Consider the following 15,664-nt stretch of genomic DNA (forward strand, 5'->3'; position numbering starts at 1 on the left):
TGAAGTAAGTCAGAAAGAGAAAAACAAATACCGTATGCTAACACATATATATGGAATCCAAAAAATGGTTCTGAAGAACCTAGGGGCAGGACAGGAATAAAGACGCAGATGTACAGAATGGACTTGAGGACACAGGGAGGGGGAAGGGTAAGCTGGGACAAAGTAAGAGAGTGGCATGGACATATATATACACTACCAAATATAAAATAGATAGCCAGTGGGAAGCAGCCACATGGCACAAGGAGATCAGCTAGGTGCTCTGTGACCACCTAGAGGGGTGGGATAGGGAGGGTGGGAGGGAGACACAAGAGGGAGGAGATATGGGGATATATGTATGCATATAGCTGATTCACTTTGTTACAAAGCAGCAACTAACACAGCATTGTAAAGCAATTATACTCCAATAAAGATGTTTAAAAAAAAGAAAAGATATTCTTAACTTGACCTTTCACCAATTAATCAGTGTCAAGAAAGAACTCACATTTATTTGAATTGACTTTAATTTCATTCATTCCCACGGCAATAATTTTACCAACTTGGGCTTCTCTGATTACCCATGTTTTCCGAATTCCAGCGAGGGATGCAAACTGGTGTGCAAGTGAGCGTGGCTGCCTGGAGTGGGAGGAGGGTTCCGGGACCGCAGGCGAGCACAGCAGGAAACAGTGCCATGATCCGGAAGCCATCCCTGCCATGGCCACAGAGAGGAAGAAAGGCCACTACCCAGTATAGGGACATCCCAAAGAATGCCTCCCAGTTAACTTTCCCCAGTACAATGCCCCTTTGATTTTGATACCGAAACTTCAAAAAAGTACATGTTTCTCAATGCAGTATTTTCAGACAGTATCTATATAGAAAGCCTTTACATCAATATTTATGTGCCTAAAATCAATGTAACAAATTCAGTAAAACTAAAGGCAGGAAAATAACATGCAGTGTTGGCTGAGCATGGGGAAGCTAGCAATCTCACATTCTGGTTATGAATGTATAAACTGACACAAACTTACGGTAGGAATCTTTGGAAAAATCTATTTAACAGCATTTATAGGTACAACTTTCACAACAATATCAAGGAATTCTAAGAAGTGATCCTAAGGGCATACTAAGAAATGAACAAAAAGACATGCATAAAAGAATTTTAACAATACAATATTTACAAAAGCACAATAAAAATGGAAATTTGACTTTGAATATTGTAACAGATCATTTAATTGAATAGCTGTTAAAAACCTTGTCTGAAGAGAATATACAAAACAATATAAAATTTTTGATATTTTAATATCACATACACATGAGTAAGAGTGGATATGTATGCCAAAACATTAACAGAAATTATTTATGGGGACAACAATAATTTTCTTTGCACTTTCTCTCACTCCATCTCCTATGTTTCCTGCATTACTTTTTAACATATGTAGGAAAAATCTCCCATAGATCTATTGAAAAGAATAAGTGAGCTTAGGTCAGAAGGTAAGGAAGTAGGGTCAAGGCTAAGGAAGACAAAAGTTAAAGCAAGATTTTTGTTGTTTTCTTTAAGTTGCAAATAATCTAAGTATATTCGTAGGCTATGAAAGATTGTTTGGCCTATTATATCAAGTATTTCAAAACAAAGCAAAGTTAGAAAATATTTACTTCCTGCAAAAAAGATGATCCTTCCTCTCATAATTTCAATACTTTGAAACCTTTTCTCTAATGGGTTATTTTCTTTAATACTAATTTCTTATATTCTCTCCTTCATATGCATAATCAACATAAATAAGAACAAATGCTCCAAAGTGATAAAATCATTTTAATTAAAAAACTCTTGATATATATACCATATAATTATCTATCACGTAGCTACATATCTATAAGAAAAATAGTTTTATATACAAACATAATTGCTTACTTTGGCACTTTTGATGTGTTGAGAAACCTTTTCAAAGTTTCTATTCAATTCAGCTAATTTTGGTTCTACAAGCTCCTTGCTTGAGCCTCCACGTGCATTCATCAAAACAACAGCTTGATCACGGACATTTTCTACTTGGAGGTTAGCATCATCCAGCTCAGACAGTAAACGCTAATTGTAAGAAAAACAAAATTAGCACGTGGGAAAAATCAAAACCAAACATGGGTGTAATGCTAACTCGAAAGTAAAGGTAGTTTAAATAAATGTCTGAGATTCCTAGTAAGAGATTTCAGCACCATCAATTTGAATAAGAGCTTTTCGTACATTAGGACTCATTCATGTTACATGGGAAGCATTTTCGATCACTACCAGATTGGATAAAACTTTATTTAATGATTGAATAGTCTATAAGATTTATGGTGTCACTTCTTCAACCGTTTTATTCTAAGAGTTGCAAAGCCTCTTGAGGCTGGATAAAGGAATAAGTGGCAAGGAATAGACTGACTTCTTTTCCCCCTAGAAATACTATTTACCACCATCCGCCTTTCCTTGGTGAAGGTGAACGCATTTGGAAATTAGTCGAATATTATCATTTAGTTTTTAACTAAAATATGCAACAACATTATGCAGTTTCCTCAAGCTAATTTCACAACTGTCATTAAATTCCTTCTCAGGGCTAAGAAAGGAATGCACATACCTGCCTCAATTTCTACTTCATTGGTAAGTTTTTGAAGAGTGTTGGAATTCTCTCAAGAGTATGTATGGCTGTAAGTAGATTTTGAATGAAGTCTTAAAAATAAGCTAGCTAATCTGTACGCATCTATAAATTCTGCAGATGTTTTCTTGGTGATTTACGAGAATGAATGATCCAGCAATGCACACAATCAGCTAATACATGGAGCTTAACCCACTGTTGTGAAGAATTTGTGCTTACTTGTTATGGTGGCTGACAGAAAATAAGTAGTTTGAGGAACTGTTTTTAAATCAGTGTATATAGATAGAAACAGGAGAACATCAGCTTAACTATGGAATTTTTAGAACATGTTCTCTCACATCTAAATCTGATTGTAATGAGAAAAAAAAACAGCCATTGCTTGTCTCAAATTTTGCTATCTGTATAGTGATCCTTGAAATTCTCTTTAAGAAAAATCAAGTGGAAAGAAATAAACACTTTGTAAATAAGGCTTGGCTTTCATGAAAAATTGTTTAAAGGTTATGTTAAAAGGATTTAATAAGTTCACTAAAAGTGTAATCGCGGAAATGTGGAAAATGTGGTGAGTAAAGGAAACTACCTCATTCTTCGAAGGTTTTATAGAAGCACAATTAAACACTCTAAAATGGCTCTGTTACATATGAACCATCTGCTGTGAAGGAACTCTATTTGTAACGTCTAAAGGACCTGGAATAATTGTATTTTGCTGGCAACAGACACATGCTTTATTGTTTGCAGGTTCCTCATCAAATCTTTAATTATGCACTATTTCTGTCATCAATAAACAACTTAAAGGGAAAAAAAAAGATTCATTCAAGGATGTCTGCAGAATGTTGAGAAAGTACATTTGTAACCTAGAATTCAATTGTTCATCCATGCCTGACATGACAAAGGGTTCAAAGGAAGGACTGGTGGGGCCTGAGTGGTAAAAAGAAAAGATTCTCGAAGAGGAATTCTTAAAAGCTACGTTTGACCTTCAACTTTGAAACTAAATGTAGAAACACAGGAATGAATAAGGGGTACTCTGGGCACTTTTCTGAGACTCTGGAGCCCCCGAGACAACAATTTCTTCTTTGCTTAACACCACTGAGTAAGGGTATCAAGAGGCTGAGCAAAGTGAAGAGAGAAGTCTGCCAGACTTTGTGCTTCTGAAAAAGTATACTATCTTTTTCATACAGCTGATTCGTCTGCAAAGCTGGGTCAGGGGGCAATATGCAGCAAAAAGTGAAAGCCAAATACTCATTGTGAAGTCAGTTTTGCTTTGACTTTCTATACTGCCACCAAATTTTGCAAGTCATTAAAAAAATAACTAAGAATGACCTTTTGTGGTGAACGAATGACCCAGCATTCAACTACCTTGTATGACAAAATGGAGTTTTTTTTATAGCTTATTAAATTGCAATGGAAAAATTTTATTAACAATCACATAATGTGGTATTTTTAGTGCTAACTCTTACAAGAAAGGAACGGAACAAAAAATAAGCTAAGACAAAATACAAAGAACAAACAAGAAAGACTCGGTTTATCCCACCAACATAAAAGCTAATGAATCCACTGCATGGGAAGATGTGTGCACAAGTAACTTGGAGCACTCCTCGAGAGAAAGAGAACAGCAAAACCTTCCATTCCCAGAAGTGTTACTGGTCCTCTACATTTGCTACCTTCACAATTTCTTCCCGTTTACTTGCTGGCTTTTTTTCTATCTCATCCAATAGCGCTTCAGCTTGATAAAGCCAGGTGCTTATGTGAGCAACATTTCCATCAAATATTTCCAACTGGTTTTGGTGGTTCTAGAAAGGAATTAATAAAATGCTGATACAATCATATGCAATATTTAAGACAATGATCTTAGAAGACATTTAAAAGACCTTCAAAGTGCTAACTGTACGCTGAATTTCAAGAAGAATTTCCACCTTCCTACAAAGCTCTTCCCCAATGGATAAATCTCATTCCTAAAAATGCACACTGTGACTGAGCACTTTTTAATTTTAATTTAGATCTCAATACGATGAAAAGTTGAAGAAGAATAAAAGGTGAGAGTTTCTTTTTTAATTGCATTTTGTTTTAATCCCTATCTGTCATTCTTATATTACAAATAATCTCACCGGCCCCTCCTTGATCATATTTGTTAAAAACTCATTTAAGGAAGTAATAATATTAAAAAATGATTCAAATTTTGCCTGCTCAATGGACTGTAAGTACTTAGAGACAGGGCCCCTGTTGTTTCACCTCAGTACCGACAGCACTTACCATTACACCTGGAACAGATCTCAGTGATACTTCCTGAAGCAAGGTATAACGTGATTGAGAGAATACATTTGAAAACAGTTAAGTCAGTTAAAACTAGGCAAAACTGCTGAGGCTAAGGCAAGAATGTAGAACTTGATGAAAAAGAGTGGGGGAGCCTTATGATGAAACCAAAAACTTTTAGGAATTGGATTTTATAGGATGAAGGAAACTAAGAAGAAACTTCGAAGAAAAGTGTTTAAAAACAAGGAAACAAATTATTAATCTGTAATATGGAAAAATCACTGAAAAAATAAAATGAGAACCAATAAATCATATGAGCAAAGTGTTGACAGTGGTCTGGATTCTAAGTAAGAAGAATTTATAAACACCAGATTTATTTACCTTGATAAGAGCAGATAAATCAAATGTTCTAATAGGTGTAGAAAGATATTATTTGAAAGGAGAATTTAGAAGGTACAGACTGCATAAGGCAGAAGTAAGGGCCATGAGCATGTGGAATAAAACTAGTTATAATAAAAATGAATATATAAAATATTTAATGAACATATTTTATGAGCCAAGAATTTCACATTTGTTATTCAACATTTAACAACTCTGTTAGATATGTTCTTTTAATCCCATTTTACATATAGGGAAATTAAAGCTAAGTGACATTAAGTAATTTACCCAAGGTTATGAAGGTAGTAAGTCGCAGATGAACTCTGACAGATCAAGATGTAAACCCACCAGCTTCAATGCCCTACACATTCTGGTTGATTTCAATAAATATCCAAACACACAATAATTTATTTTTCTCTGTTCATATCCATTACCCAGTAATCCTATGAATTTGGAAAGAGTCTTATCTCAGATATATCAGAACAAATAATAATTTATAGATGAGAACTTTTTTTAAGGGAAGAGAAGGTCCGGTTGCCATATATTCATTGTTATTATAAAAGGGACAGAAAAACACCATGAAATTAAATGGTCACGATTTCCATGAAATACTGGTTAACAGCGTAGTAGTGTTGTTATAACCAAAGACTAAAAACATATAGCATTTAACAATTACCATAATCATCATAACAATATCTAAAATTGGTTGTTTTAAATATAGTTTTATAAGAGCCCTACATGTTTTACGTCATAATCGCAAAAACTGTATGAGGTAGAAATTATAATAATGTCCATTTTACAAATGAGAAACCTGAGACTTAGAGAGCATTTAAGTATTGGGTTGGCCAAAAAAGTTTGTTTGGGTTTTTCCGTAAGATGTTATGGAAAAACCCAAACTAACTTTTTTGGCCAACCCATAACTTGACCAATGTCAATCAGTTTGTAGTCAAAACTTTAACTTAGGCCATCAGACACTAGAACTGGTGCCCTTAACTAGTACACCAATATTAGAACATTACAAATATCATACATATAGTTTATAATAGTATGAAAATTAAATACAATATTGTCATTAAAATGTAGCAAATAAGGTGTATTTACTAAGATATTAAAGTAATTTCTATGTATATCACAAATGGTTTATTATTTAATAGAGACATGTGAACTCTTTCTAGTTATTATCTTTTCAAAGGAAAAGATAAAATGTAGTCTAATGAAATTAATTCACAAGCAAAACATTATTGTGACAAACAGAAAATAGGATTTGGAATCCTAATCAAAACAGTATTCGTTTATACATAATTAAAGGAGAGAAGATTTCACCATGAAATTCTTCCTGAAACATACCAACAAGGTGTTGCACCAATCCTCCGTCCAGGTGCGAACCCGGCTCCACCCGGCATTAAGGACACACAGCTTCTCTTCTAAAACAGGCTCACTGCCCTCAATCAAGTTCTGCAGGGCAGCACTACTCTCTGTGATGGTATTTAAATCAGCTTTTCTCTTTTCCAGATCTTTCAGAATATTCTAGAAAATAAAAGTTCCCAGACCTACTTGATCTTTCAGAACATTATAAAAGTTTATACAACCTTCATTTTTAAAAAACTTTTTTTTCACGTATACATGACTCCCTAGATAACTTACACATGTCAAAGGTTCACAAGATTCCACAACTTACTAACATGATGAGAGTTTTAAAGTTTCAAATAAAAATTAAATATTTAATTATGCAAACACCAAAGAATGTAACAAATTTAGATGTGGAAAGGTAATTATTTCATTTATTTTAAGTATAAATTCCATTCCTTACACAACAACAATTATCTTCATCAAAACTCTAGAAATAATGAATCAGCTCCATTTTCAGTAACTACAAGTGGGCAAAGCAGGACTATCCCAGAACTCAAAATTCTAAGATGACTTAACATATTGTTTGTTTATAAGCATTACAAAAAACATTTCATCTTGTACTATACATCATAGGAGAACTAGCACGTCTAAGCTTTGGTTTTACACTTGTCTTAATATGTAAAGCTAATACTCTAGATGGTATTATGATTACTTGATTTTCACATTCATAAGTTTGACCAGGCAAGGTGTGCAGTCAGAGAATTATAAAGAGAATGTTGGGTTCCAAAATTAAAACTACAAAATTCTTTCAATCAAAAAGTAACATGCATATATCTACCCTACTTCTGTTGTACCTTTTTAGAAAAATATTTAAACGAATCATTTCAAGAAGTTCAAATCTACATTTAATCTCACATCATTAAATCACATTTTGAAAGGCATAAAAACTACAAATTCGCAAGTGAGTCAAGGTATAAGGACTCATTTGGCCACATCAATTACTGGTATTTTTATAAAGACACTGAAATATTTCTCTCAAGTGTTCTCCAGCAGGGAGGGGAAAAAACAAAAACAAAACAGAATACCCACAGCCATGCTCTCTGCAGTTAATAAGTTTCTGCATTCCTTCAGTGGCTATGCACTGATTGACTACAGTAGTCTTTAAAAACTATAAGAAATAATTAACTACAAGCAATTAAATGTAAACAGTACACACACTATGTTAATAGATTTTATTGTAAAGAAAATGGCTACGTTGAAAATAATGACTTTTAAGCTATGGAATAAAAACACTAAGTTCTAGAATGCAGATGCTATTTAAATTTTGCATTGAAAATAATTTTACGTAATATTATAGTGGAAATTCATTAAAATATTTTGAAATATGCATGTTTCTTAAATCTGACAACACAACATTGAAAAAATGGGTGATTATGTTACATACTAATGTTTCATTTGGTTTACTCTAGTGAAGAGAATGTGCTATGAATTCATGATTTGTATATACCATCTTCATTATTTCAAATCTGAAATAAGATTAAATGGGAATTTAAGAGTGAATAGTTCCAGAAGAAACAAACTTATCATATTTACTGTCTTTACCTTAAAAATGATGAGAATCAACTGAAAAACTAATTGAATTTATGTGAGTGCACAGATTGATGATTAAAAATTAAATATGCAAAAATTGGTATCGCTTATGTACCAACCATAAGAAATTAGTAAAAAAAAAAAGAAAGAAAAGCATACTTCATACATACCAATAAAATAAATATGTAGGTATAAACTTTTTTGCATACATGATAAAGTTTACAAAGAAAAAAACCAAAGCATTATGTAGAGATGTAAGGGAATTTGGAGGGGGAAATGAGACATTCCATGTTACTAAAAAGACAAATATAACAAAGATGTCAATTCCCCTCAAAACAAATTTATAAATTCAAGGCAATTCAAATCGAAATTTCTAACAATTTTTCTAAGAATTTGAGAGTAATAATTCTAAAATTCATATGAGTATATACAAAAGAAGAAGCATAAAGTTAGGAAATCCTGTCTTTAACTACATGTTAAAATATAAAGCCACGTAGTTAAACAGTTGAAGAACATTTCAGAGGGTCAGATCAGTGAAACAGAAAACAAAGCAAAGTAACAGGTAAAAAGAATATATGAATTGAGCTTGTCAAATCAGTGGGGAAAGGATAATTACACAATAAATAGTGCTGAGATAACTGGTAAACTATTTGGAATAAAAGGTTAGAGCCTTACCTCATTATATACACCAAACTAAATTCCAGAAGGATTTAAAGCATTAAAGGTAAAAAGATGAAACTATAAAAGAGCTAGAAGAAAATATAAGTAAATAATTATATAACTTTTGAGTAGAGTTGGCCTTTCTAAGCACTAAAGGCAGAAATAATTTTTTTAAAAAGCATTGTATTATTTAAAAAATATATAATAAGTTTTAAAAAAACATACAAAACAGAAAGGAAACTACAGTGGCAAAGAACAAAATAATTTTGTACCAATACACAACACGCTAAGCATTAAGAACTGTAACAGGTAAAGAGCTCTAAATTAAAAGACCAAGCTGTGATAGAAGCTACAAATGGCCTATAAACTAATGGAAAATGTTCTAATTAAATAATCAAAACATGTTATTTGCCTACCGTTGTCAAAAGTGTAGTTAAAACAAGTAAGTAGGAATTCTCACTCATAGCTGCTGGGTACATTTCTGAAGGACAATTTCATAACAGGTATAAGATGTTAAAATGGATATATCCCTTGACCCAATATTTTTAGAGGGAATTTATCCTCAGGAAGTAATTAAGAATGTATGCTATAATTCAGCCACAAGTGTTTTTATTCATCACAGCACTTTTTACAATAGTGAAAATTGGTAATAATTTAAATGGACATGAATGGAGGAATGGGACAATAAAAAATAAAATATACAATGAAATACTATTCCTATCTCCAATGTGTGACACAAAAACACTTGTAGGTAAAGGAAAATGTTAAAGATGTAAGGCTTTTCAAGAAGGTCATGAAACACTAGATACAATTCTGTTTTAAATATATGCTTGTGCCTGCATGTCTATATGTGCCTATAAAAAACTGAAATGATAACAGGGTATTCTCTGATTAGCGAAGATTTTTGCTCCTGTCTTTTTTTTTGTACTACACTATGCAAATGTTATTCAATTTGCTTATGTGACTTATGGTGCTATAAGAAAATAATGGCTTTCAAAGTGTATTGTAGAAAGAAGATAATATTTCCTTGAAAAATTTAACAAAAATAAAGTTTGGTGCCTTTGGTTGGCATTCATCCACCATAACTCATGAATTCCAGTGTTTTCCACTTCCTTTATACATTTCTTTTCGCTTCACACAGCCCATGGCAATTACACTTTTCCTGAGCTATTTTCTAAACTGAGAACATTCTTCCTAGTGATTAATATCTTGACTTTCTTACAACAATTATCTCCAAAGAAGCATTCAAATTAAGGAGCTGTATTATCCCACGACCTCATAGCACCTCCTATTCACTCCCCATAAACTGACACCTGTAGAGAATGTTAAAACTGATACCTGCAGCTTTATATAAAGTTCTGTCACAGGATTAATCATTTATTTTCAACACTTATCTCTAGTATACGTGCTTCTTTCTTAGAAAATAAATTCAGGAAAAGAATGCTTCAGCAAAAAGAAAAACTATCAATATTTTGTGCTTCATTCAAGTCTTTTTCCACGTCAAAAGATAGAACTAGCAAATCAACTCTCTGATCTCTGTGATTTCTAAGTAACTACAGGGCTAGAGAAAACTCTTGGATCTTTTATTGATTTTTTTGAAAATTCCGTTGCTATGCTCTTTACACCAGTTAGTTTGCAATAGAAGGATTAGTTACTGGTACAAAAGTTACTATAGAAGAATTAATAAATGAATTCAGCACAGTACTTTGTGAAGAATGAATACTCAAAAAATGTCACTGCTTTTGAAGGTGATAATTATAGTATTTTCAAGTACCACCTAAGCATAATGACTACAAAGCCCTCGGTGATGAGCCATGTGAGGTTAACGCTTTCAGAATCAAGATAAAAATATCTTCTGAAGATAGTTGTTTTTAAAATATTCTTATTCATTCTTAGGACAGAGACATGGAAAAAAGATAAGACTATATTTTATATGAAATGGAGAGAAATGACATCTACCCAGATTTCCCTGATCAAAATGCCACAAATTACATGGGCATAATATTGGTGGTTCACCTGAACTACAACTTACTTTAGCCCAGGAAATTTCTGTATCCAAGTCACCAAGCAAACTTTCTGAAGTGGATTTCTGTACCAATTCAGTTTCAGTAACAGAAAGCCATTCAGAGAGAGAAGCAGCCTCTTTCTTCATTTTCCGAGCCAACTGTGATGCTCTTTCTAGATCCTGTTTTCCCTCTGTCACCTTAGGAAAAAAAAAAAGAGCACAAGAGAGATCAACGTAGTGGGAATGAATCAGAGCACTAACTAAAGACCCAAACAGATTCATATTTAACCCCCAAGACAGACCTAACCTTTATCTCTGGCACCTAGAATCACACTATTCTTACTTTTCTGCAGGGGGGACAATATACTGTAGTAGTTACATGTCAGGCAGCCCTGAGTTTTCACCTTAGCTCTCCACTTACTTCCTAAGAGACCTTGGTGGAGGTTCAGCCCTCAAAAGGTTGCTATGAGTTTTCAGTGAAAAAAAATACATACATGAAGGGCTTGACCCAGTCCCTGCAGCAAAGTTAAGAAATCAATGAATAGTTCCTTTTATTATTTTGAACAGAAGATGCCTTAAAATCCTCTCAATGAGGGATTCTGTTTAAAAAACACACTTAGAAACACACAGATATTCTAGCAATGTGAGGGGGAAATAGCAAGGTTTTTTACAATCATATGTTTTACAATTAACCACTTAACGTAAAATACAGTAAATGGCTATGCAACATAAACTTTTATTATTATTTTGCTCTTACTGCTGTTGACGGAAAGCAAAATGAACTGAACTGACACTTACCAGGCTCTTGATACAGCTCTCGTACTGTGCTAACAAATCTACACGTTATACAATAAAACCCTGTGAAAGGCACTATGTTTTCCATTTAACAGAACAGGACAGTGAAGCTTAAAAATGTTAAGGCCATAACCAGGGTGGCATGACCATCAGATTGAGGCTGGTCTGACCCTTTGCATTACATGATGGTACTCTCAAACTAAAGTCATTCACAACCTAACACTGAGTTGACACTTTAAAGGATGTCACAACACAGTACATACAAAAAACATGTTCTCCCTTTCATGTGCACAGATGTATAGGTGATAACATTACCTAAGCAGTACAGTGAAAGGTCATGTTTGGGAAGAAATTTTTTTAGATGATACAAAATTTCTTAGATATAAAAACCAAATTTTCTTAATAAGTAAAATGGGATTACATTTCTTTTTTACTGGTCCCATAGGTTCAGTTTTACTCTTTGATGTCTCAAGGATTGATTATTATTAAATTCCTTCTTAAAAGTGAAATATTTTTCTATGGAGTTTAATTAAAATTCATGACTCTAAATTAATAGTACTTCAATGCAGACTTCAGGAGACAAACACTTGAATTCTTTTAAAAGATGATATGATACTTATCTGACTTTGACATGCCCAGGCAGTTACACAATTACCATAAAACAATGCTACCAAAGATTTCTGTAAACCAGGAAGAAGATAAATTAAGTTTCAACTTATAACAATTTACACTCTTCTCAGCCTAATCAATACATTTTAAGATGTACTGCATATTGAATTAGGCCATATCAAGTTGTAAATCTTTTTTTTTTTTTTTTTTTTGGCCACAGGGCATGTGGGATCCTAGCTTCCTGATCAGGAATCAGGGATCAAACCCATGCCCCCTGCAGTGGAAGTGCAGTCTTAACCTCTGGACCACCATGGAAGTCCCTCCAGTTGTAAATCTTCTACATAACCATTTATCCCTTCTCCCTCTTGAATATGCAACCATTCCCTCTCAAAAGGATCATTCCCACCAGGTCTGAAACATACTCAAATGTCTGTCTCTCCGTTTCTCTCTCTCTCTCTCTCTCTCTCTCTCTCTCTCTCTCTCTCTCTCTCACTCACACACACACACACACACACACACACACACTCACACACACACATTTCCTACTTTGGTCCCACCTCCCCTAACGACTTCCCTCTCTCCTACCTTCCCCATACAAGTTCTCAAAACCATCTCTCACCTCCCACACATACTTCAAGCCATGACATTCTGGCTTCTATCCCCATCACTCCACAGAAATTGTCTTTCCTAAGTTCAGTAATGATCCCAATGGCAACAGATCTAATGGACATTTTTAAGTGGATGTCATATTTAACTTTCAATAATATTCAAAACAGCAGCCTACACTCATTCTCATAATGCCCTCCTTCCTTCGGCTTCCCAGACCTAGCACTTTCCTGGTGTGCTGCCACTTCTTGCTACTTACTGTGGTTCTGTATATATATAAAATATATGGTTGCACAATGTGAATTTTTAAGGTGCATAATATGATAATTTGATACACATACATTGTGAAATGAGCACCACAGTCAAGTTAATTAACACATCCGCCATCTCACAGAGTTATCTTTTTTTTTTGTGGTGAGAACACTTAAGATCTACTTTCTTAGCAGATGTCAAGTTTACAATTACGGAAAACAGCATGGTGGCCCCTCAAAAAAATTAATAAAGAACTACCAAATGATCCAGCAATTCTACTTCTGGGTATATAACAAAGGAAATGAAATCATTATTTTAAGAGATAACTGCACTCCCATATTCGTTGCAGCATTATTCACAATAGCCATTGATAAATGAATGGATAAAGAAAATGTGGTACACATATGTATATAAATATATATGTGTGTGTGTACACACACACACACACACACACATATACACACACATACACATATACTTTAGTTTCTTTTACAAGCTCATCTTCCTCAAATTCCCTTCTAAATGAGGTAAACCCTCAAGACTGAATTCAGGCCCTTTTCTTTTTTCACTATATCCTCTCCCTAAACAATTTCATCATCACTGAAAACTTAACCACCTCTATGCAGATGACTCATAAAATTTATATCTTCAGCGAGCCCAGATATATTCTCCAGACTTGAATAACTTTGTGAATATCTGACATATGCAATTAACTCTCTCAAAGGCACTTAAAATGTCAACATGTCCAGTACTTGCTTATGATTTCTCCACACGTCTGCCTTTCCTTCCAGTGCCCCGTCCCAGTGATGGCACCATGATTTTCCACATGATCAAGCCAGAAACCCACGAGTCATCCTTCATCTCTCGCTCCTGCATCCCCACATCAAATCCTTTACCAAGTCCTGCTCATTTCACTTCCTAAATATGTCTTTAAAAAATCGGCTCATACCATCTCCACTGCTCCAAACTAGTTCAAACACCATCATCTCTCACAAAGAGCGTAACATTGACTTCCAAACTGGTCTTCTCACATCCATTCTTGCCTCTCTGCAATCCACCCTCCAAACTGCAGTGGGTGATCTTTTAAAAAACATATATCTGAGCATGTTTTCTCCCTGCTAAAACCCTGCCATAATTGCTCATTGCTCTTAACACAGAGATTAAAACCTTTACCACAAATTCTAAGACACTGGTCGGATCTGGTCTCATCCCATCTCTCCAACACCATGTTCCCACACTTGCTGTCTCTGCTTTAACCACACAAAAGTACCATGCTGCCTCCTGCCACAGGGCCTTTACACATGCTGTTCCATCAGCCTCGGAAGCTTCTCCACTGGTTTCACCCAGGCTACTCCTATTCATCCTTCGGATCTCAGCTCATGCACCACTTCCTCCAACCCAGACTGGACCAAATCCCCCTTTACATATACTCCTAAAGCACTACATACATTCCTTCATTACACTTCGGGCTGATAATCTGACATTACTTTGCATGGCTACTTGATTAAAGTTTTCTTCTTTTATTTCTCTCAGTTCCATTAGGCAGAGAGATAATATGTTTTTGCTTATCACTGTATCTCTAACTGCCTGTATAACTCCTCACACACAGTAAAGTCCCAATTGTGTTGAATGAGAAAATGACTTAACTCCAAAACCATAATTACAGTTAGAGATCTGTTGTAAAACCAACCACACCATTCCCATTTATAAAATGCCCAATTAATAAATACAATAATATTTCACAAATAACTTCAGTTGTGTAATATACAAAGAAGTTCTAACATACGTGTTTCAGATGTGCAGTGTATCAAAATGATACACAATGTATCACACCAGTAATCTAATCTTGCAGAAGTGTGGTCCAAATTGCCCAGGAAATGTAGGCCTGTTCTTTCTTACTAATCTGAAAGTGATCACAAAATTTCAGCTAGTATTCGCTGGGCTTATGTAGAAACTTCGTTAATATTTAATAACCAAAGAAGGGTCTAATGTATTACCTAATACAGCTTTTCAATATTGATGAGAAGGTTTCACTTCCACACATTTTTTATTTGTTTCTTTTTTTGTTTTATTTTGTTTTTGCTTCTCTGGTTTCAGGGCAGAGAGTCTCAATAAGAGAAGATGTTAAGCCTATTGGATCCAGTTGGTCACTCACAGTAAAGGGCCTAACAACTTCCCCATGAATTCACTAAAATGCCCGAATTATAGATGTTTCTTGAAAGGATTTTAAATCCTGATAGATTAATGTGAACTTCCTATCACTATTTATTAAGAGTCCTAATGTTTTTAACATTTCTCAGTAGATTATTCAATCTAGAAATCCAAGGACCAATAACTTGAGTTTATACAGAGACTATTATTTGTAGAGTTTCCTTAGAAGAACTTATGAAAAGTCAGTAGCCATTGAAAACACAGAAATTAACCTGGATTAAATATTAAAAATACATTGCTGTGTAACTATTCATCATTGTAATAGTAACACATACATTTAAAGAAAAATAATAAAAATTATTGTCATAAATGAAAACATATATTATTAATGCCATAAAATTCAAATATGCTTTCTCCCAGA

At 34.1% G+C, this 15,664-nt stretch overlaps 1 protein-coding gene across 9 annotated transcripts in view; it reads right to left on the minus strand.

Moving 5' to 3' along the window:
• Positions 1-15,664, minus strand: part of UTRN (utrophin) — a 492,142-nt gene that overhangs the window by 292,912 nt on the left and 183,566 nt on the right. For all 9 annotated transcript variants that reach the window (XM_067701862.1, XM_067701864.1, XM_067701861.1 and 6 more), the window contains 4 exons: positions 10,858-11,028; positions 6,573-6,752; positions 4,259-4,387; positions 1,886-2,056 (listed from right to left, as the gene is read on the minus strand). In XM_067701862.1, coding sequence (XP_067557963.1) covers positions 1,886-2,056; positions 4,259-4,387; positions 6,573-6,752; positions 10,858-11,028 — 651 coding nt within the window. The remainder of the gene's footprint in view (positions 1-1,885; positions 2,057-4,258; positions 4,388-6,572; positions 6,753-10,857; positions 11,029-15,664) is intronic.

The sequence above is a fragment of the Pseudorca crassidens genome, chromosome 13 (genome assembly GCF_039906515.1).
Source record: "Pseudorca crassidens isolate mPseCra1 chromosome 13, mPseCra1.hap1, whole genome shotgun sequence".
Taxonomy (NCBI): Eukaryota; Metazoa; Chordata; class Mammalia; order Artiodactyla; family Delphinidae; genus Pseudorca; species Pseudorca crassidens.